Source organism: Myodes glareolus, chromosome 5 (assembly GCF_982192425.1).
Source record: "Myodes glareolus chromosome 5, mMyoGla1.1, whole genome shotgun sequence".
In the NCBI taxonomy this organism is placed as follows: domain Eukaryota; kingdom Metazoa; phylum Chordata; class Mammalia; order Rodentia; family Cricetidae; genus Myodes; species Myodes glareolus.
In genome coordinates this window covers 109600844-109623088 of record NC_142030.1, presented here as the reverse complement: position 1 = coordinate 109623088, position 22245 = coordinate 109600844, and the positions used below count along the sequence as shown (strand labels likewise).

General features: G+C 38.5%; 1 protein-coding gene across 1 annotated transcript in view; it reads right to left on the bottom strand.

Moving 5' to 3' along the window:
- The window catches only part of Cntnap5 (contactin associated protein family member 5), a 908928-nt gene that overhangs the window by 51979 nt on the left and 834704 nt on the right, over positions 1-22245 (bottom strand). Inside the window, exon 20 of the mRNA XM_087906619.1 lies at positions 1393-1523. Coding sequence (XP_087762745.1) covers positions 1393-1523 — 131 coding nt within the window. The remainder of the gene's footprint in view (positions 1-1392; positions 1524-22245) is intronic.

Genomic DNA, 22245 nt, shown 5'->3' with positions numbered 1-22245 from the left:
TTGTGAACTGTGGGCTGGTTTTCTTTGCTTTATGTTTAAAAACCCACTTATGAGTGAGTACATTGATAATTGCCTTTTTGGGTCTGGGTTACCAGACTCAATATGATGCTTTCTAGCTCCATCTATTTGCCTGCAAAATTCAAAATGTCATTATTTTTTTCTTCTGTGTAGTACTCCATTTTGTAAATGTACCACGTTTTCCTTATACATTCTTTGGTCATGACTCATTAGGGTTGTTTCCAGGTCCTAGATATGACAAACAATGCTGCTATGAACATAGTTGAGCACATGTCCTTGTGGCACAATTGAACATCCTTTGGATATGTACCCAAAAGTGGTACTACTGGGTGGTGTGGGAGAATTGTCTGTATTCTGTCAATCATGTTTTAAATAAATGCTGATTGGCCAGGCAGGAAGTATAGGTGGGTCAACCAGATAGGAAGTAGAGGTGGGGTGATGAGAGCAGGATTATTCTGGGAAGCAAGAAGCTCCCTTGGCAGTTTTTCCCAGATCACCGAAGAAGCAAGATGTGAGCTGCCCCGCTGAAAATGGTATGAGCCATGTGGCTAACATATATAAGAATAATGGGTTAATATAAGCTACAAGAGCTAATAAGTAGCCTGAGCTAATGGACCAATCAGTTTTATAACTTATGGAGATCTCTGTGTGTTTTTCTTTGGAGCTTGCCAGCTGTGAAAAACTGGGCAGGACATAAACCCCAACAAACAGGCCCTCATGTTACAACTGGGTCTTGAGGAAGGTCATTTCCTAATTTTCTGAGAAATTGCCACACAGACATTTAAAAGGGGCTGTACCAACTTGCATTTCTGGAGCATTCCCTTTACTCCACAACCTCTCCAGCATAAATTGAGTCATTTAAGAACCTTCTCTGTCTTCTCTACCCAGCCAGCACTTCCTTGTTGTCAATGCCCACTTTGAACTAGAAAGTGAATCGTGATGTGTAGAAGAAACCTGTTCTTTCCTGAGGGTTTCCACATCACTTGTTTCCTTCTCTGTCCCCACCTGTATCCTATGCTCACTTCCTCTGTAGACCTTGCTGTAGTCTTCTGTAGTTTCCTCTTTGCATGCAACCCTTTATAGCACAATATGGTTAAGACATTATTAAACTTGAGCATAACTAGAATTGACAGTGCTTCCTCTTCCTTTCAAGTAGTTTCTGATGGAAGAACTCTGGTGGGGATTCAAAACTTTCATTTCTATCTATTTCCCAATTGATCACAGTACCAGTGAGAAGAAGGAGCATGGCTCAGGGCTCAACTGGAGTGTAAGGAAACTCTATACTACAGTATGTGGCTGGGGATAGAAGCTCAGACTTGTAAGATGGAGAAACCTTGGCATGTAGGCTGAGTGAAAAAATGAGAAATGAAATACCTGAACAGTAAGCTCGGGCCCCTCTCGGCTAATCTTCACCTGATGCACGCTTCTGTTGGCCAAGTTCTCTGTGCTGATGGTGAACACATGACTTTCTTCCTTGGTGAGCCGATAGCGGACTTGTAAACTTCCTTGAAAGCAAAAAAGTAGGGGAGGATTAGAATTAAGAATAGCAAGCACAACACAGAAAATTTTGATTAAATTGTTCATGAATTGTTTGTTTCTGTTTTCTAGGCCTCAATGACTCAACATTAAAGATTTTTAAGATTCACAAATTCATTGGAGTTGAAATATAAACTTCTGAATATAGCAACATGAGTGTGTCTCTGTGTTATTCTTGTTTTCTATATGTGCTGTTTTAAATTACAAGTCTAGTTTGAGATCATTATGGTGACGTAGAGTTATAATGTCAGCACTTATGAAGTGGATACAGGCATATTCAGATTTCAGGACAGCTGGGTTACAGAGTGACATCCTGCCTCACAAGAGCAGTTAGAAAGATGGAGAAAGGGGATAGAGAGGAGGAAAGAAAGGAAGAGGGAAAAAGGGGGAGGAGGAAAGACAGAGAAAGTAAGAGGATCACTTTGACAAGCACACCCACAGACCAGTTTTGTAACTGGAATATGGAAACACGAGCATGACTTGGTTATTCTCATGGCATGGTTCTCTGAAAATCACCTTCCTCTTCTAGGTTGAGGAAGAAGAAACTTACCTGTTACCATTCACTAATGTGTAATGTAATGTTTCCAGCTTGAGTATGGTGTGATTAAGGCTCAGTGACCAACCTAAAACTGCATGACAAAATTCAAATATTGCCAGGAGAGTGTTTTTCAAGTAACTTATCGCTATCCTTGGGATTAGGAAATCAATCCACTGAACCTCAGAGGCTACAAAACGAATGGAAAATAAATGGAATTTTGGAAGTATATGAAGGTATACAAAAGGTATATGAAGGACTTTCTTCCTTGCCTTTTTCCATGGAAGGAGGAAGGAGAAGATTGGGGGAGTGAGGAAGACAATGTGCTGCAACATAAACAGAATTGCTACTTCAGTGTGATTTCCATGTTCAATCTGAAAGCTACTCTACATGGAAAAAGTGATGTGGAAGACAAACATTCACTGGTTTCTTTATCACACGCATGTTTTCCCATTTCTCCTCTTCAACAATGGCTAATGGCCTCTGGTGCTCTGTCCACTCTGAGGGTTCATGAGCACTGTATGCACAGTTGGAGTCTTCCTCAGACACCAGAAGTTCTCTGCCATAATACACACAGGAGCACAAAATACTGGGAGCAAAGTACAGTATCATATTCTGAGGGCATTATGGAGAAAAGTACATTTACTCAAATTTGGGCCAAGAAGTATGGTTCTGATCTATCCCTGCACATTTCCCCATTGCTTTTATCTTCCTCAACAGACTCATTTTTTCTCATTGTGGACAACCATAGGAAAACAACAGGGCTTGTGGTCAAGATTGATATTCTTGGTCATCATGCCAGTATTTGCATGCTCTTTGTCTTTCTCTGCCTCTTTCTGTGACTGTTAATATTCATTGTCTCTCTCTTCCCTTGGGTTCTCTATCACCACACTCCTTTCTCAAGCCTACACAATGGTAAACACTTTAGATTTACAGTTCCAAAGGTAGCAAACTGTCACAGGGAATGCACTATCAACATAACAAACTAAAGAATAGGCTAAGTCCCAGGTCAGAAGCACATTGAGAGCAATGTATCATACCACTTTTTTTCCCACTTGGTCTCATTTTTTCTCTCTAGTATACATTAGTAGTGTTGTGCATAAACAGGATACTTTTTCTGCATGAATTTAGGCAGATATTTGTTGTTTATAATATGGAAATTAAAATAAAAATGATTTTTGGGATGCAGTTATCGCCTTCATTCCAAATATGTTCCTTAAATAAATATTTGTAATAGAATGCACTCTGGTACCCAGCAAGTACTGCACAAAATTTTAGTGGGTTCTTTGAATGTTGATACACTCAAATTATATATATATGTATCTTCTTTTTTCTTCCATTTTTATACCTTTGAGCTAAATCTATACCTTTATTCCTTTCTGCACATGAGAGCTACACAACAGTTATTATCAATACTACTTTAAAAGAATAATAGTTGGACCTAGTGAGATATCTTAGCAGGAAACAATGTTTGAGTACTTGCATTCCAACCCTGGGTTCCACGCATAAGAAGGAAGAACTGGCTCTGAAAATTGTTTTCTGATTTCTACACACACAGCATGGCACACTGTGCACTCATGCAGAAACATACAATGAATATATCAGTATGAAAAAACTCTTTAATTGAAAATAATAGTGTGAAACTTATACGAAAACAAACAAAGAGCCCTAGAATTAAACATGGTGATGAAGATCCTTTTTCAAATGAATCACATTCACATTTTAAAAAATGCCCTTGTCAAGCTGAACAGAATTACATTGCTTGCCTTACTAAGCAAATTCATTATGATTGAGTTCCTGTCTTCTGTGTTTACCTAGAAAGTTCTTTTCTTTTTCTTAATTTTACAGATATAAGAAAACAAATGAAAGTTTTAGAAATTGAAGAACTTCTTAATGTATTTATTTAATAGATTTTAGGGTCAAGTGTAGAAACTATGGCTACGTGGTTACAATGGTCACAGGTTTTCTTTAGAATGCAATAGCCCCAGTTAGCCAGTCATCCCTTTCCAAAGGGGTCTTCAGTGAGAAGTTTTCACATTAGGCTCCTTTCCCCATCCTTCAGAATTCAGCCTGATGCTTCTCTCGGGGAACAACCTGGATTCTGTAAGCTCGGAGGCCTGTCCATCTTTATCCTAGCTTACATTGTATGATATTGATCATAATCTGCCCTCTCTAGAAGTCAGCACATAGTGTGTGTGTGTGTGTGTGTATGTGTGTATGTGTGTGTGCACGTGCGTGCATGCGTGTGTGTGTGTGTGTGTGAGATGTTAATTTGTATGCATATAGTTTGCATATCCATTTTTGCACCTGTAGAAGATAAAAGTCAATACTGAGTCTTCCCTGGTTCATCCTCACCGAACTTTCTGAAATAGGGTCTCTCACTCGTTAACCAAGAGCTCACTGACTGGTTAGACTGGGTGGTGATGGGGCCCTGTAAAGCCTCACATCTCCACATTCTCAGTACTGCAGGTTTTGCATGAACACTGGAGATCCAAGTTCAGGTCCTCATGCTTGCATAGCAAACAATTTATTGATCAGGCCATCTCCCCAGTCCCCCTAGTTCCGTATTCTATATCTTTCTGAAGTGTGTGTCTTTAAAATGTTTTTAATCTAGTTGAAATAAACTAAAGCAACAGTCTTCCTGGTGCTGTGACATATCTGGCAGGGATGAGGTACATAACCCTGTATTAGATATGTTTACCATTGAATTAGGAAGTGAAAACTCAGGGCTGAGGATATATGTTTCTGGTAAAGCACTTGATTCCCACGGGCAAAATCCTGCCTGGATTGGATGCTCATCCATGCAAACACAAAATACAAGCAAACAAACAAAACTAACCCACATCTATTATAGTTTGAGCACCTCATTTGGTGGCATCATATTCATTTATTTATTATTTGTTCATGTTAGAATCCTTATAGATATCCTCAAGTCCTTCTTGTGTTTCTCACCAGTGCTGTCACCCATAGGTTCCACATTCAGGACCTACTGTTCTCCATAAAATCAACCATGAAGCTGTGTTCTACCCAGACACTTTAAAGTAGCCTGAAAAACATTTACCCTGAGTGTTTGTGACATATGAATGAGTCACTTTGGTTGCAGTCACAATTCTCCGTCTTTCACATTCAAGTATTTTTATACCACATATTCAAATAAGCATGCCACTTGTGAAGCAATATTGCTGTTTCAATTGTTTTAAGAGCTCCCCAATGTCCTTAGATTGAGCCAATCTATGGATATGGTTAGAAGACGTTGTGTTACCTTTTACCATTTCCTGTAAACTTAGTTCACTGTATACTTTCCCTCACCTTCTACGCTCCCTTACTATATTTTCTGTTGCCTTTTTTTGCCTTTTTACTTATTACACTGGTTTCCATTTCTAGTTAGCAGTGTCTTATACATCTGTACCAGGGAGCGGCTCCTCATTTACTAGCTAACTAGTAACAAAGTAGCTAAACCAAATTGTGTTTTCTTTATGCATGCAGAAACCAATTTTCACACTACTTGTTGGGATGTATTATCATAGAATCAATGTTAAACTTCAGTATTTGTTATTGCTTTCAACTCTAGAACTGCTACAATACAAATCAATTACCTATCTCTCCCATTATCTTCCTCATCTTTTACCTTGCTCTAAGACCCAGTCTTCTCTCTAAGATGTCAGATTAACAGTCAATTGTCCTTGAAGATGTCAATCATGTTCAACATTTTCAAGGCCTCTCTTCTCTCAACTAAATTACCCAGATCATCACCCTGACCAGGCTTATACAAACTTAAGTTCTTTGACCCATCATGGGTCAGTGTGGGTGGGTATTGGAGTGGCAGAACAAGAACCAATGACACTGTTCTTAGTGGCTTAACTGAGGGAAGAAAAATATAAATAATGTGACTTATTTATAGGTCATATTAAATTATGCCTACCTTTAAGTGAGTGGTTCTTGTGTGGTTTCAATAAATGTACTTCTTATGCCCCATCAACTCTTGGATTCGAACCTTTAATGCCTTTCTTCTTTCTCAGACCACAGTTTATGATTTTCTTTTCTCAATCTCAGCTAATGACCTTATTTCCTATTTAAGAATACTGAAGCTATAAACAATAACATCTGCAATTCCTTTGGCTTCTCTGCCATCCTTTCTGTTAGTTCTTGTGTGTGTTTGTGTGCACACTTCTGTGTAACATCAGAAAACAATGTCCTGTGTCCTCTTTTGCTTTCCACAGTTCTGGAGACAAGGTCTCTGCTGTCTGTCACTGTCCAGGCTTTATCTCGCTGGTCTGGTTTGTGAGGTCCAGGGATTCCAGTCTTTGCTCCACCGCATCTGTCTCACTTTAGGATTGTGGAGAATATAAACATGCACTACTGTGTTTGCTTTGTCTGTGGGTTCTTGGGATTCAAACTCATATTCTCAAAGTTGTGCAGCAAATGCTTTGCCCACTGGGCCACCTTCCCAACCCCACATTTGGGAGTCATATAAGGAATCTACTTGTGCTCTCATCCAGAGTCAGCTTATATTCGTCTCATCCTTCATTTCAGTTAAAGACAGTACTTTAGGAGTCACCCTCCTCCCTCCTTTATAGTCTGTTTGCTTTCTTCATATCAACCGCCCCATGCTCATTAGCATTTTCCTATCCTAAAATAAACATCCTCAGTTTCCTTTACCTTAGTGTTTTGCACTCTCATCTGGTCTACACTAGATACACCTAGACTCTACCTATGCTTTTTGTCTCCAATTCTTGCATCCTCCTGACTCTCAATCATAATTCTATCAGATTTATCTGGGCATTTCCCCAAAGTTTCTAACAGTAATGTCTTCAGTGGCCTGTATACATTTCTAAATCCAATTGCTGATTCACAACACATATCTAATTCTTGTTAGCATTTCACATAGTCCTTCTCTTTCAGGATGAATTTATTATTTTCAGCATATTTTTGCTTCTAGTTTTATTCTCAGTTCACTGTCAATTCTTCCTCCCATTTGATGGGTAATTTCCTCTATGTCCTGTTTCTGCTTAATGTTGAAATTATTAAGTGTGAATTCACAGCCCCAAATTTCTCTAGAAACCAGACGAGGCAATCTCACAGAGTTTTGTAGCTCCATAGGCTACCAATTTTAGTGCCTAGGGTTGATAGGGACAGTGTCGACATGGAGGCTGCAAGTGTGAATTTAAATTCTCAGCAGATAAATTAATAAGACTCTAGGAGAGTATGCGCAGTGTGTGTTTTCTAATTTCTGAAAACCACTGGAGTCTTTGCTCCTTTTCCTGAGGCCCATCGTTCCCAACAGTTTCTATCATCAAGCTAAATGTCCTCTTGCCCTATCAAGGGATGTTTCTGTGACTCTTCATTCACATATTCTTTGCCTGTAAGACTCTAGCCATTGTGTGTAGTTCAAGTCCGATCCAGTAGGATTTCATCTTAACTAAGTATATCAGTTCATATATTTCCAAATAAGGCCACCTGAGTTCTGTAAAGATGCTAAACTGGCATGAAGAGCTTCAAAATTAATTAGATTTACTATCAATATAATTGAAATATTGTTGGTTATTGAGTTTTGCACCAGCATCTGTCTTAAATAGTGTTTTCATTCTTTTTTATTCAATCACAAAGCTATCCAAGAAGGTAATAGCTCAGTGACAGAATACTGCGGTTAGCACTCACTAGGTCCTGTATTTGATCCCTGGCATGTCAAAAAACAACAACCACAAGAAAGAAAGCAAAATCACATGTATATTATTATTTTATAAGAAATTAAAATAGAAAAAAAATAAAGTCTGTGAAATTAATCTGGACATGTGAATACTAGTCATTTTATAGAGATCTTCTCTCGCAGTTCATTATGACTTACATTGCAATTTAAGTTTCAACACGATTGCCTCTGCTTAGATCCTACCATAAAAACATAAAGCATGATTTAGAAGCCTTTCTAGCAATGAGTACAATAATGGTCCTCTAGTTTCACAAAACAAACTAGAAACAATACACCTAACTTGAGAAACTACATAAGCCATTCATAAGTGAAACCCTTTTTCCAGGGCTTGTATCCACACTGGCTTGTACAAGTGACTGTGAGATGCAGAGATAGAGTTATAAAATTCTAGAAGACCCACAGATTATCAGAAAAACAAATGCATGGATTGGAATAATTACTATCATAATATGTCCACATTTTTCAAGACAAACTACAGATTGACTATAATATGTATCCAGATTCTAGTGACAATATTTAATAAAATAAAATTAATAAAATAGATATTAAAATCATATGAAACACCAAAAGGCTGTAAAAGATAAAAAAAAATGAGAAACAAAAACAGCATAAAAGACCTTAAAGAGTAAACAGAGTTCTGAGAAACAAAAACAAACAGTATGGCAATGGCATAGAATTAGACATCTATACAACAGAATAAAGAGCTCAGAGATAAATACACACACACACAAAGAAAAATACCCAATGTTTAAAATACTGATGTTTTCTTGAGCATTTGATAGATGTATTCTGATCATATCCACTCCACAGTGACCCTTCTAGTACTTCCCAGACTAATTCTTGACAAGTATCCAAGAACACTCACAGGGAATGGACCGTCTCTTCAAGTAAACAATGATAAATAAACTAATGAAGCTCATACAAAATAACAAACTGGGGTCTATTTTAGATTGCATTCAGAAGCTGACCTAGAGATTACTAAAAGCTAAACATTATGATCTAAATTATAAAGCTCCTAGAGAAAAACATTCCTTGAAAATATGAATCCACAATTGAAGGCTGTAATATCCAAAAGAGTGGGACTGAGTCAGACACAGATGCTTCTTAGTCTCATAGGACTAGGGCTATCTAGGTCAGCTAGGAAAGCCAGCGCTGCACAACCCATGGGAGAAGGGAGAGAACAGACTTCTGGATGCTGTCCTCCTGTTCCTAAAGTTCATCTTGGTACACGCACTTACAGTTAATACCTACTTCATAGGGCCACATATACACAAAAAATACATGAATTAAACATCATTTAAAAGGCTACTTTAGAGCATGCAAAGCAACCAATATAACAAAATGATGACCCACAGAGTGGGAAAAAATCACTTCCAAACAGATAATTTTACAAAGAGTTTACTAGTATCCAAATTCATACTCCTCAATTCATATTCATATTCCTCAAGAATGTACTCCTCAACAGTCATACAAAAGAAGCAATCTTGATAAAATGAACACATCCTAAATGGATATTTTCAAAGAAGACACACACTACCTAAAGGGAATAAAAAGTAGTCAACCAATTGCCATTGGTAGCATATACCTTTAATCCCAACACATATGAGGCAGGGACAGAGGCAGGTGGAGCTCTGTGTGTTCAAGCCCAGGTCTGCAGAGTGAGTTCTAGAATAATCAGGGCTGTTTTCAAGAGAACACCTGTCTTGAAAAACACCATTCAAACAACACAAAAAGTAAAAACAAAAACAAAAAAACAAAACAAGAAAGTGCTTAACTTTCATCAGAGAAATAAGAATCTAAACCGTATTGAGTTATGGAATTACATGCATTGGCATGGGCATTACTGAAAAGACAAGAGACAATAAGAGTTTGCAACAGAATGAAGAATGTGAAACTCATGTAGAGTATGCATGATACGTTTACTATATAACTTTTTTGAAAACAAGGTGAATGCTATTACGTGAGTTTTTAAGATATGGGATTGATGATGGCTCAGTTGATAAAGAACTGAGTTTTATCTCAAGGAACCATGGAGTAGACTGAGAAACTGATTTTTCCAAGTTGTCCTCTGCCTTCTACATGTGCACTGTATAGCATGTGCAAACACACACACACACACACACACAATCAGACAAATACTATATTGAAGATTTTAAGATGGAGCTTCCATGTGATTTAGCTATCATATATACATAATATTGTATATAATATATAATATATTCATAGATATTGAATGAAATGATCATTTCAAAGAAATACCTGCACCCCATGCCTTTCTGCATAAGAGACACACTCCAAATGTTACAGTAAACCCTAGAGGTTTGTTGTGGCATGAATGAAGGAATTGTGGTTTGTGTATACAGTGTCTTGTCAAAAGAAGGACACTTTTCCATTTGTGACATGGCTGGGCCTAGGGGTACTTTTGTAAGTGGGAAAGGACAGACACAGAAAGACAGGTATCACAAATTCCACTGACATATGGTGTCTAAAAATGTAGACCCACAGACTTCATGAGGGGAGTGGTGGGTAGTGCAGGGTGGGACAATCAGAAACATTGATCAAAGAGCACATCTCTCTAGCTATAAGAGGAAAAACAGTTTTGAGAGCATAACACTTTGAGATCTGGAAATGAAACAGTTATATTGCTTTCTATACATATATTTAATCTTCAAAGATAAACAATTATGAAAAAGACACTAGTTTATAATTAGAACCTGAGTAAACAACCAAATTTCCCAAGAAAGATTTTATAAACTCATAAACTGCAATATTTTTATAATTTTTTATGAATTCCCCAGGATGACAATTAGAATCTCAGCTTGAGATACTGCCACTCACCCACTAGAATAAAATTGAATACAAGGACCCAACACCTCTTTCCATTTATGTGTGGTTTCTACTGTGGATAAGAGTTCCAAGAAGGCAGGATGAGAGTCACCAGAAAGTCCTAATGAAGCACTGAATTGGTATTTACAGACTTTGGTGTCTGTTAGAACAGGGACAATATGCACTGAGATAAACTGCAATATTATCAACGGGTTGTATTCCTTTGGGTCAGGAATCAAGAAATGTTACTATTCTTCCATGGCTTAGTCATACTCCCTGTGTCTCCCATACAAAGATATGGAAAGGATAACAACTTTTTTCTCTCTTTTTTACTAAGCCATTTATTCATTTATTTTACACCCCAACTGCAGCTTCCCCTCACTCTTCTCCTTGCATTCCTTCCTCCACATTCCTCTTGATCCTCCAACCATTAAAATGCCCCCCTCTGCTTCTGTTCAGAAAGGGACAGGCTTCCCATGAGTGTCAACAAAACAAGGCATATCAAGGTGAAGTAGGACTAAGTTCCTCCTCTTGCCCTGAGACTTGGTAAGGCAACTCAGTATGAGAAAGAGATTCCCAAAGTGTCAGGATCATTCCCTGCTCCTACTGCTCAGAGTCCCACATGTAGACCAAACTGTACAACTGTCACACAGATGTAGAGGACCTAGGGCAGTGTCATGGAGCTCTTTAGCTGTCACTTCAGTATCTGTGAGCTCCTATGAGACTAGGTTATGAAACTGTTCATTTAACTGAATCACTTATTACAGAATCATAATTTATTTATTCTGTAAACATTGAATATTTGTCAACCTAAAGAAATAAGATAGGGAACTGGAATGATGGCTTAGCACTTACAAGCATGTGCTACTTTCACATAGGACCCAAGTTCAGTTCCGAGCACCCATGTGAGGCAGCTTGCAACTGCCTGTAACTCTAGTTCCAGAAACCTGATGCCCTTTTCTAGTCTTTTCTGGTATTTGGGGAAACCTGCACATATGTGCATTTGCACACACACACACACACACACACACACACACACACACACACAAGCACACTATTAAAATAGAAAAAATCTTTAAAAACAGAGTGAGATTATTCTGCTTTTACAAAATCTAATATTTGGAAGCCTATTGTCAAAGCTGTATTCTGTAAAAATTATGATCACCTTTGGAGCAAAGGTAAGCATTAAGGTTATTTCACACAATTTCTATCTTGCACCAGGGAAGGGCAGGGTAGGTGGAAGAAAGTCTACCACCCAGGAGCTCTTTGAGACTTCCTTCTAAATTAGTAACCTCAATGCTCTGAGCTTCCTTCATCCACTCTGCTCTTATGGCTTTCTTGGGCTCAATTCATTCCTTATTCAAAACATCCTTGAAAATCCTCAGAGGAAGTAATAAGCGGATGCCAGGCCTTCAGCACATTCAGTAGATGGGCTCTGGTTTACTTTTTTCAGCCGCATTCTGAGCACTTTAATAAGGAACAATTATCTTCTTCTATTTCACAGCTTCTGTTTACGCTAGCACAAAATATCCCGCAACCTGTCTTACCTTTAGCTCAAAATGTGTTTGCATAGAATCAAGTCCCATTACTGCAACTGAATGCAGATCTCTCATCTTCTTCTGTGGCACTCTGTTCTTACCTACTTCCTTATGCCCTGTGTCATGGAATAGGAACCTTTCGTGAATGACAGGGAACAATGCTGGATGATGAAATTAAGAGTTTTATTATGTTTAACTTCTCACTTGACAAATATTAGGTTTTCACGGTTGATGTGACACAATCTGAAATCATCTAGAAAGATCATCTTAAATGAAGAAATCTCTAGTTCTGCTTAGCCTGGAGGCATGTCTTAGGGAGGGACTGTCTTCACTCTTAATTGATGTGCCAGAAGCCAGCCCACTTCAAGTAACACTATTTATGAGCCAGGGACCCTGAATTGTATATACAGGTGACAAAAAATATCAAGTGATGAAGCGAAGCAGACAGGACATTTATTTCTCTTTACTCTTGACTGTAGATCCAGAATAGTTTCATTCACCTGTGTCTGCAATGATGGTCTGTGATGTAGAACTGTATGCTATACCAATCCCTTTCTCCCATAAGTTGCTTTTTGTCTGGGTGTTTTTATCACAGAAACAAAAATCAAACTAGAACAGATGTGAACAAATCCAATCCAGCTTCCTGTTTAAGACTTATGATCCAAGCTTAGTCTACATGTATATGAGATACAGAGTCCACAGGACAGACTGGTGATCCTTTATGTGCTAAGAGATTTCATTAAGCTACTAAAGATGTGTGTTCCTTTCTTTGGAGACCAAATTAGAATTCGCTTCCATTAAGACATAAACATTTCCCCTCTTTATGTATGATTTATATTATTTGCAGGCAACAGTCATTAGAACTGAGTGCAGTAATTAGTCTTTGAAGTGGTCCCAATGAAGCAGCTTTGTGAATTTCATATTATGATCCAATTTCTCTTGACTATAGCCACTCTTCATGACAACACTTAAAATTTTTAAATATTTGGCAATAATGTCACTCATGTGTGACTTTGAATACACTTTGTTTCAATGGCCACAGATAATGATGGAATGAAAGAATACTAGGTGACCACATGAGGCCTCTTTGCCTGGTTGGAAAAATGTTGTTCATATCTATTCCTTCTCTCTCCTCCCGTGTTCTTATCTCTCTTTTGTCTTGCTAAGGGTTCATCATTTGCAGACCATCTACTGACATGTTCGATCCAAGGGGAACAACCCTCCGCGTGCACAGAGTCACAAACACCAACTCATAAAATCACGGCACCAGAAAGCAATGGAGAGCCATCAGCAGTCCATACAAGGGAATCAGAAGACATATCCAAAGAGCACTGGTCCAGGACTGGACAAGGAATTCACAAACGGTGTTTCAGAGCAAAAGCATTCTAAGATGGTGTCTGGAAGACCATGGAAAATTTAGCAATAGAGGATTACAAAAGGCTTAGTCTGTAATGTATTTTCTGGAAAAGCATGAGAACCTGTTTTTGTTAGTTTCTTTGTTCTTTTCCCAGCATCAATATAAAAAATGGGCACAGGGTGCATACCTACACCCTCAGAGCCAGATGAAGTGGAAACATGAATATCTAGTTATCTGACAAGGCAGCCTACCCACCCAAAAAGTTTCAATTTGTAGGCGAGCCTGTTTAATAAAATAGCATGAGGAAAGACATAGAGGAAGACACAGACTTCCACTACTGACCTCCAAATCCATACACACATGTGCACATTCACACAAACATCTACACATGCATAGCATATACCTATATACATATACACATGCCAAGTACACAGAGATAAAACCAGAATGTTTCAATAGAGAAAAGAATATTTAAATATCATGGAGATAGGGATACTTGGAGACAGCTAACTGGGTAAAAGCACTTGTGCAAGCATGGGGACCCAAATTTGAATCCTCAGCACACACATAAAGTCTGAGTATGGCAGTAATTGCATATAGTCAAAGGACACTGAAGGTACACAGAAAGGTGGAACCTGGGATGTCTGTTCAGTAGAAAATCATATCTCAAGGGATTAAGGTAGAAAGTGGAGGAAGAAAGCATCTAGTGTCTATCTTCTCATCTGTAAGTATGGGTATAAACACACATGTGCACATACGCGCCGTCCTATTTGCGAATACATCTTTAATTGGATCTGGAAAGGGGATCAGGTTTGACTTTATGCACTTCCTGGAAGATAGAATGAATGTCAAGGTCTCAGTCCTTTCTTGGCCACCATTGCTGCATTTATCACACTAAGCTCGAATTTCTGAAGAGTTTGAATGCAGGCAAGTTGGAGTTGCAGCTGTGTAGTATCATAGAAGACTGATTCACACACAACTAACTTTTCTAAACAGAAGCCTGTAATCTTAAACAGAGGAATGAGAAAGTACTCCTTTGAATTTCCATAAAAGTTTGATTGGGAATTAAATGAACAATAGGGAGAAAGGAACGGAGTAAGTGTGTGCTTGGATGGAGGGTAGGAATGTATGTGAAGACTAACTGGAAGACAATATCTAGAACAAATTTTGGATATGAAACAAAACTGACCTGAGGGATGCTATTAACTCAAACTATGAGTTTTGTAAAAGGCCACCATTTAATGTCTGTTACTCAAGAGAGCTCAATATGAATGGTAGCTCTGAAAAATCATTACCCTATGTTCAGGATAGTAATGGATGGTAGTCAACCCACTGAACAATCAGTTCACATGACAAGGAGCTGAATCTTACTCTAATTTAATAACATTCTCTGAAGCATCTCAGTATCCAATATGAAGTGTTCTTTAAGAAAGTTGTCTTATTTAAGGTTTCTATCGCTGTGATGAAACACCATGGCTATGGGAAAGTTGACAGGAAAGGGCTTACTTGGTTTACATTTTTATATTTAATTGAGATTCCCTCCTCTAAGGCCACTGTAGTTTATAACACATTGACATAAAGTTATAACACAAAAGTGACCTCTTGCCAACTGAACATAAAAACACATCACTGGCACAGTCATATCTGGTGGGAACTGCAAAAGTCATAAAGCCAGCACAGCTGCTTGACAAAGATTCAGCAAAGCTGAGCTGCATCATAGCTGCCAGTGACTTTCTCTTTTTATTTCTGCCTGTTGCATACTTGAGGGACCTTTAATATTTGTACAATTTGGGGGTATTTTAGGAACTCATCAAAAATTCCTTATGAATCATTTATTCATTTTCCCAATAGTGAGTGCTACTTCTAAGCTTTCCCAGGAAAGTCCTGAACATATTACCTCTCATGCTTTTAGGGAAATATCCTTATCTACTCGAAGGTCTTCCCTGTGCCCTGGAGGTTGTGACACACAAAAAGAAGTCAGAGCTCTCTTTATGAGGCTATGAAATATTCTTAAAACATCTGCTCAGGATCAAGATCATCAAAACAAAGTAAACTTTAAAATATCCACAATATTTGATGAGTTGGAGAGGTTGCCCACAGATCAGATTACAAGACTCTTCCCACTATGTACTCAGGCAATTATGTGCCAAATACAGGAACAAAGTTAGATTAGCTGAAGTTACTTCTGCCCAAAGTGGAGACTTACATTGATTGCAAAGAATGATATAGAAAGATGATAAAAGAATTAGATGTCAAGACCTCCTTTTCATAGAAAAGTTAGCTCATGCAGAGTCACCGTGATCAAAGAACAAAAGAGTGCCAAAATTAGACATACAAATCAAATTCTATAAAGACATAAAAACGTAAACATTTTCAGAATTTGAATAACGATGTGACAGCTTTGGCCTGAGGATTTTTATTGCGTACCCTGTTCACTAAGAGTTCATAATATACTGTTTGGGACACGGCAATCTGTCCCAACCGGCTTAGAGAATTCACTTTGTTTTACTGTTCCTGAAGCCACAAAATCACTGCCATATGACTCTGGATTCCTAAAAACTGGGTAATGGGGTTAATGATTAAAAATAGTTATAAAAGCTAAGTGTTTATCAATGATAATCAAATTTGAGGGGGAAATTACTGTAAAAGATAATTCTTTTCTGTCATGGTTTATCAATGATGACTAAAAGATATGTAAGAGGAAGTGAAGCACACATCCAAAAACAAAAACGATATAATGTATGCTTTGGAACAGTATGAATCTATACCTGCTCACTGCATTCTATATAAATAAACACTCTGGCTGCTGGACAGTCAGGCTGAAAGATTCTCCTGTTCATCATTCCTGACTCCTTCTTCCCTCACTGACTTCTTACATCTTTTTGGAGCCAGTCACCTGCTGGAGCTGGCTCCCGGTACATCACCATTAAGCCACAACCCTTCCTTTCACATTCATCCCCATGAACTCGTATTTTTTAAAAAATAGCTTCAAAAATTCCACAGTATTTACAAATTCAAGCATGGTAAAAGTTCAATCCCTTTAAAATATTCATTGTGCTTTATAAATTGTTTTTAAAAAAATCAACGTATTTCTACTGTGGGCTCCTATAAAAGTCAAAACTAAATTAAATAATTCCTTATTTCAAAAAGGAAGAACCTGGGCATAGTTCCAGTCTGAACAATGTAAAACCAAGCTCACAATGTTGTAAATAACCTATTGCTTAATGTCTGGGAACCACTCATGGTCTTCTGGGTTCCCCCAGGGGCTTGGGTGACTTCTTTGTTTCTATCTTCTTCAGCACACACAGATTGCCTTCTAGGCTCCCTCCACTCCAAACCTGCTGCTTCCCTTGGCACCCATCTCATATTACTGGGTCCAAATGCTGGTGTTTTTTTCTGCAACTGGGCTTCACTTTCACTAACAGCCTCTTTAAGGCACTCTTCAGGGACTTCAGACCTGACACTTAATGCCAGGCCTCAGACACCCTTGATGGCCCCTTCATACTGGTACTATCTGGATGACTCTCATACTACTGAGTTTGGCTGCCCAAAGGAGGTACATCTCTGGCCATCTCTGGGGCACAGCTTGTGTATGCTGACCCTGACGAAATACTTCTCAGAAGATTTCACCTCACTGATGCTATTCTCTTCTTAAACATGGCTGATTATTTAATCCCAGCTAACCAGCATCATCATTCCAACACAACAAATGTATCAATTTCGTGCTTTTGTGTTTTGTTAATCACAGCCAATTCTTCAATCACTGAACCACAGTCAACCTGCAGTTAGCATGAATCACAGATTCTTAACTCAAATGCCCTGGTAGAGTCTTGTTTCTCCTCCAAATCTTTCCAAGCCAGGCCTTTGTCATCTGCACTGCTCTCAACATTCTTATCTCTTAAAGTTCTACAGAATGTCTCACTAGGCTCTCAATAAGCCAAACTTAATGGCTTCTCTAACCCAAAGTGCTAAAATCCTTCTTCAGTCATCTCCAAAACATGGTCAGTTTTTTCAAGCAATTTCCCTACTACTGGTACAACTTGTTTTAATTAGCATTACTATAGCCATGATGGAATGCCATGACCAAAGAAAGTTGGGGCAGAAAGTGTGTATTTAGCTTATATTTTTATATTTCAGTTCATCACTAAAGGAAGCCAGGATAGGAACTCAAACATTGTAGGATCCTAGACGCAGGAACTGATGCCGACACCGTGGAAAGATACCACTTACTGACTTGCTACCCATGAGTTGCTCAGCCTGCTTTCTTACAGAATACAGGTCCACCAGCCCAGGGAGGGCACCACCACAATCATTAGGCAATCTGACATCACTCTCTACCTAAGAAAGTGACTTGCAGGCTTGCCTACAGCCTCATTCTATGGAGTCATCTTCATAATTGAGGTTCCTTCCTGTCAGATGACTTTAGTTTGTGTCAAGCTGACATAAAACAATCCACCACAGAAACATTAAAAATAGGCTTTCTGAGTAACTAGCAAGGTGGCTCATGGATAGAAATGCTAGCTGAAAATGGCATTAGATGACCTGTGGGGCTCACACACACACACACACACACACACACACACACACACACACACATGTTGGGCTTAATATGATCTTACTAGTCTAGTGGTTTGAAACGTGCAGCTTGATCAAAATAAAAGTTCACATATCTGGGCCTTGTGTCTTCTCAGTGTCTGATAGCACCACATACTGTTCTTCCGAGCGTAGAGAAGACAAAGCAATTTTAACTAGCGTCAGGCACTAGCATAAGTGAAAATATACATGATGGTCAATTAGAGATGATTTCCTAAATCCCTTTTTGAAATCATTAACACAGAGAAAAATTAGCCCTTAAATAGCTTCAGGCATCTCCCACAGACAGATATTACATAACCATAGTGTTTTGCTACTTGTCATGGAGGCAATTCATTTTTGAGGTTTCGTGAAGTAACTGGTGTGGGGGGAAGTTGCATCAAGTTCTGACTCTGAAATTTCTCCTGTGCAGAGGCAAGGACCCCATCCAAGATGTTGTTATTCTGTCTTGTTTTAACATTTCCTGGAAATGGGCACACAGATTTGTATCGATCTAGATATTTCCAGAGAACAGGAAGTGAGTTATGTCTACAGAGTGCCTACTGTGTGCCAGGCTATGTGTTTATATGTCTTTGAATAACACAGTGGAACTCTTGAGGTTACCTAGGATACAGGTTCATGTAATCTAGTTTCCTGCCCCCTGTCTTTAAGAATAATAGCTTTTCCCCAGAACTAGAACTATAATGGCATAATAATTTGCACAAGCTATTACTATATTTAAAGCTAAAGCTAGGGAAGTGCTCAGTAGCTAAGTACTTGCCCGTCAAGCAGATGACCTCAGCTGAATCCCATAAACCCTAAACTTCTAAAACAGCATGGATGTAGGTAGAGGACAGGACAGGGAAAGTATCCCCTCTGATTTGAACTAGAAAAGACATAAAAAAAACCAAAGTCTAAAATAATTTCTAATTACCTCCTCAGACCTTCCTTACTATGTAAGGAAGTATGTATGGTATGTAAAAGAAAATAAAGTATACCACCACAGGCTTTTACTCGTGTACGTTCTCATGCAACATGCCCTTGCTTTGATTTATTTGGTTTAGTCCCCAAATAAAAAGGAATATTCCCAATATGCCTTGAGAGATATTCCAAGGATCCCAGTTGTCTAAAGACATTGAGAATACCATAGGACATCCTTAAATAATTAATCTCAGAAACAAACAGCGGTACTTTCCCTTAAAGAGAAAACCAGAAATGATATAATTAACGTAACTGACTATAACTATTCTTCATGTTGTAAAATTAGAAATTAGGTAAAAAAGTTAGGTTCCAAGTCTGTGAGTTGTGCCATGTCACTGACATAAGATCAGCATCAAAAGCCAAGATACGTCTATTGAAAATATAGCATGACTTTTTGTGAGTGGTGTGGGTCTTCAGAGAGAGGTGCTCTGCTCTGCATTCATAGAGAATACATCGACAAGGAAGGATGGATGAAAGGAAGGAAAGGAGAAAGGGATGGAGGGAGGAAGGGAAGGAGGGAGAGGGGAAGAAAAGAGGAAGAGAGCAAGGGAAGAAAAGGAAAGGAGACAGAAAAAGGGAGGAAGGAGGGAGGGAGGGGAGATGAAGGCTGTAAATATGAATCTAATCACTAAGCAAGTGTCATAATCCATAGGAGGTTCTTGGGAAGATACAGTGCATGCAAAGGGTCAGTATAACTCCTGAAATTCCCAAGTGAGGGTGTAGTCTTCACTTTTCTTTAGCAATATCTCCTGTATCTAAGCAAATTTACATCCCTGCATCATGCTACTTAACACAGGCTCTCAAAATAACCAGGCTCTAAGCAGAGTGCTGAAAGCAGGGTAGGAATTTACACCTACCCACTGGATGTCATAGACAAGCTGACTGCTGTCACACTGTATGAGTCACATATTAATTAAACCTCACTCTTCTACCCAGATAGTGTGTGACATATGTCCCATACCCTAAACCACATCTAGCCCTCATTCATGCCTGTGATATAAAGCTTGGATCCCCTATGAACTCAGGTTACCTCTCGATGCTGTAAGCTCTCACCCACCCTCAGTCCTTGATGAGTACACACCTTGCTTTGTTTGGAAGCCTTGATACTTACTTCATATGCTGATCCTACTGCTTGCGGCAGTGTGAAATCTCTTTTCTGACTAATGATTAGATTCAGTGCCTCTCTCTATGTACACTATCCATCTTTAACCCAAACACATCAGGCCTGTGGTAGCATCCCTGTACTTGGAAGAAGCTTTCCAATCAATTACATAATACTATCCAGTCTGTGATTTATAATTTCATATTATGTATGATTTTTTCTTTTGGCTCTATTTTCTGGAGGGCTTTCCTGGAGTCCTGTATTCTGTTTATCAGAAACCTCCATCTTTACAAAAAAAACATCCCCCTCCCCGAACCCATAGGTTAATGATTATACGACAATACGAAGTCACATAGTTCAACTCTAAAAGTTTCAATAGAATTTTGACAGTTCAAATACTGTTAAGTATTCCAAATTCTTTACTAAGACTCAAGGTAATCTCTTAAATTGAAGCCACAATTGAATAACAAAATAAAATAAATATTAAGTTATTTACTTGTAATATGCAATGTTAGGGGATAAATAAACCCATTAAAAGTGGAAGAATGGGAGGCTAGCAAGGAAAAATAGGATAGCTTAACCAGAATTTTAATAGGGCAAAAACAGAACCCTACAACATATCAGGTAGGGACAACATGGTGGTTGGAAAAATTCCATAATTCTGTAGTTTGCTAATATAGGAAAAGCATAATGACTGGAAACGCTGAACAATTCTACAGTACCTCACTGTAGGGAATGAGTAGCAGAAGAAGCTCTGTTCTACTGTAGTGGCTGGAACAGAACATGACAACTCTTCACGTCTCAATAGATCAGAAAGGAGAAAGAATCAACAGGACCTGCATTAAGGTTAGGAGATAACCTTCAAAGCACTCTGCAGGAAGTCTAGGTCCTACCTCCCAAATGTTCCATGACTTCCCAAAGCATCACTATGAGAAGATTAACTGTTCTCACATATAAACTTGTTGTAGGCAGGTGATAGACTAAGATTCATTTTAGAAAATTTTCAGATCAATCTTCAGTCTCAGTTAAAAGATACTCTCGGGTAAATGGAGCTGGTAAGAGGTAAAATAAAGAATTATGGGTAGAAATCAGGAAAAACAGGATAAGAGAAGCATTCATTTAGACATGATGTGCTGGCAGGTGGTACGCATGAAGACAGATGAAACACCTTTAACTCTAGATGTTACAATCAGGGGTAATATGGACCTAGCATGGTTTGTAGGCCTCTCTCACAGGACTCAGTATCCTTGGTCATAGCATCTGGACCTTCTTCTAGCTTCCTCCCACTTCTACTGCCTTTATTTTCCCAAGTCATTCTCTTTGCTGGAGTCAACTATTCCAAAATCAGCAAGCAAACTACTATCAGATCTCAACTGAAACATTTCTCCTCTAGAAAATCTTTTCCTGCCTTTTTGCCCTCCTCCATCTTGAAATAGACTCACATAGTATTAAAAAAGTAATAAAGTGTTGTGTATTCTCTCACTTGAGGCTTGACACAGTATTAAATTATGTTTCATCTAGGGTATATATTATATTAAAATGTGATCCTTTCAATGCAGTGTGAGCTCTAGGAGATCTGAGATTATGGCTCTTTCATTCATTTTTGCTTCTTTTGTGTTGCTTAGTACTTAATAAAGATCAACAGAAAGCATTAATACAATATGAAAGAGGAAGCAAAAAGGTTTTACCACAAGACATAAAGTAACCTCATTTTGCATAGAATATTATTATTTAAGTAACTAGCAAGAAATGAGAGACTGCAATTTTGGAGAGAGGTGGAGAACAAAACTGCCAATCTAAGAACCATGCCCAGTAGTCTCCTATAGACAGATGGCTGGCTTGTTCAATTCATAAGTGACCACACATAATAAGGCACTGCCATAAAGTCATGTTTCAAGATCAATTTCAGGTTAGCTCCTACCAGGTCATCAAGCTAAAGTCTGACTATGCTTTATGAGATCACAAACTATATTCTTCCATAAGACACTGCTTGCTTATTTAATAACAGAATCACTGTAGAGCTCTAGGGTGTGCTGGTTCCATTCAAATCTTGAGCCTATACACATATTCATT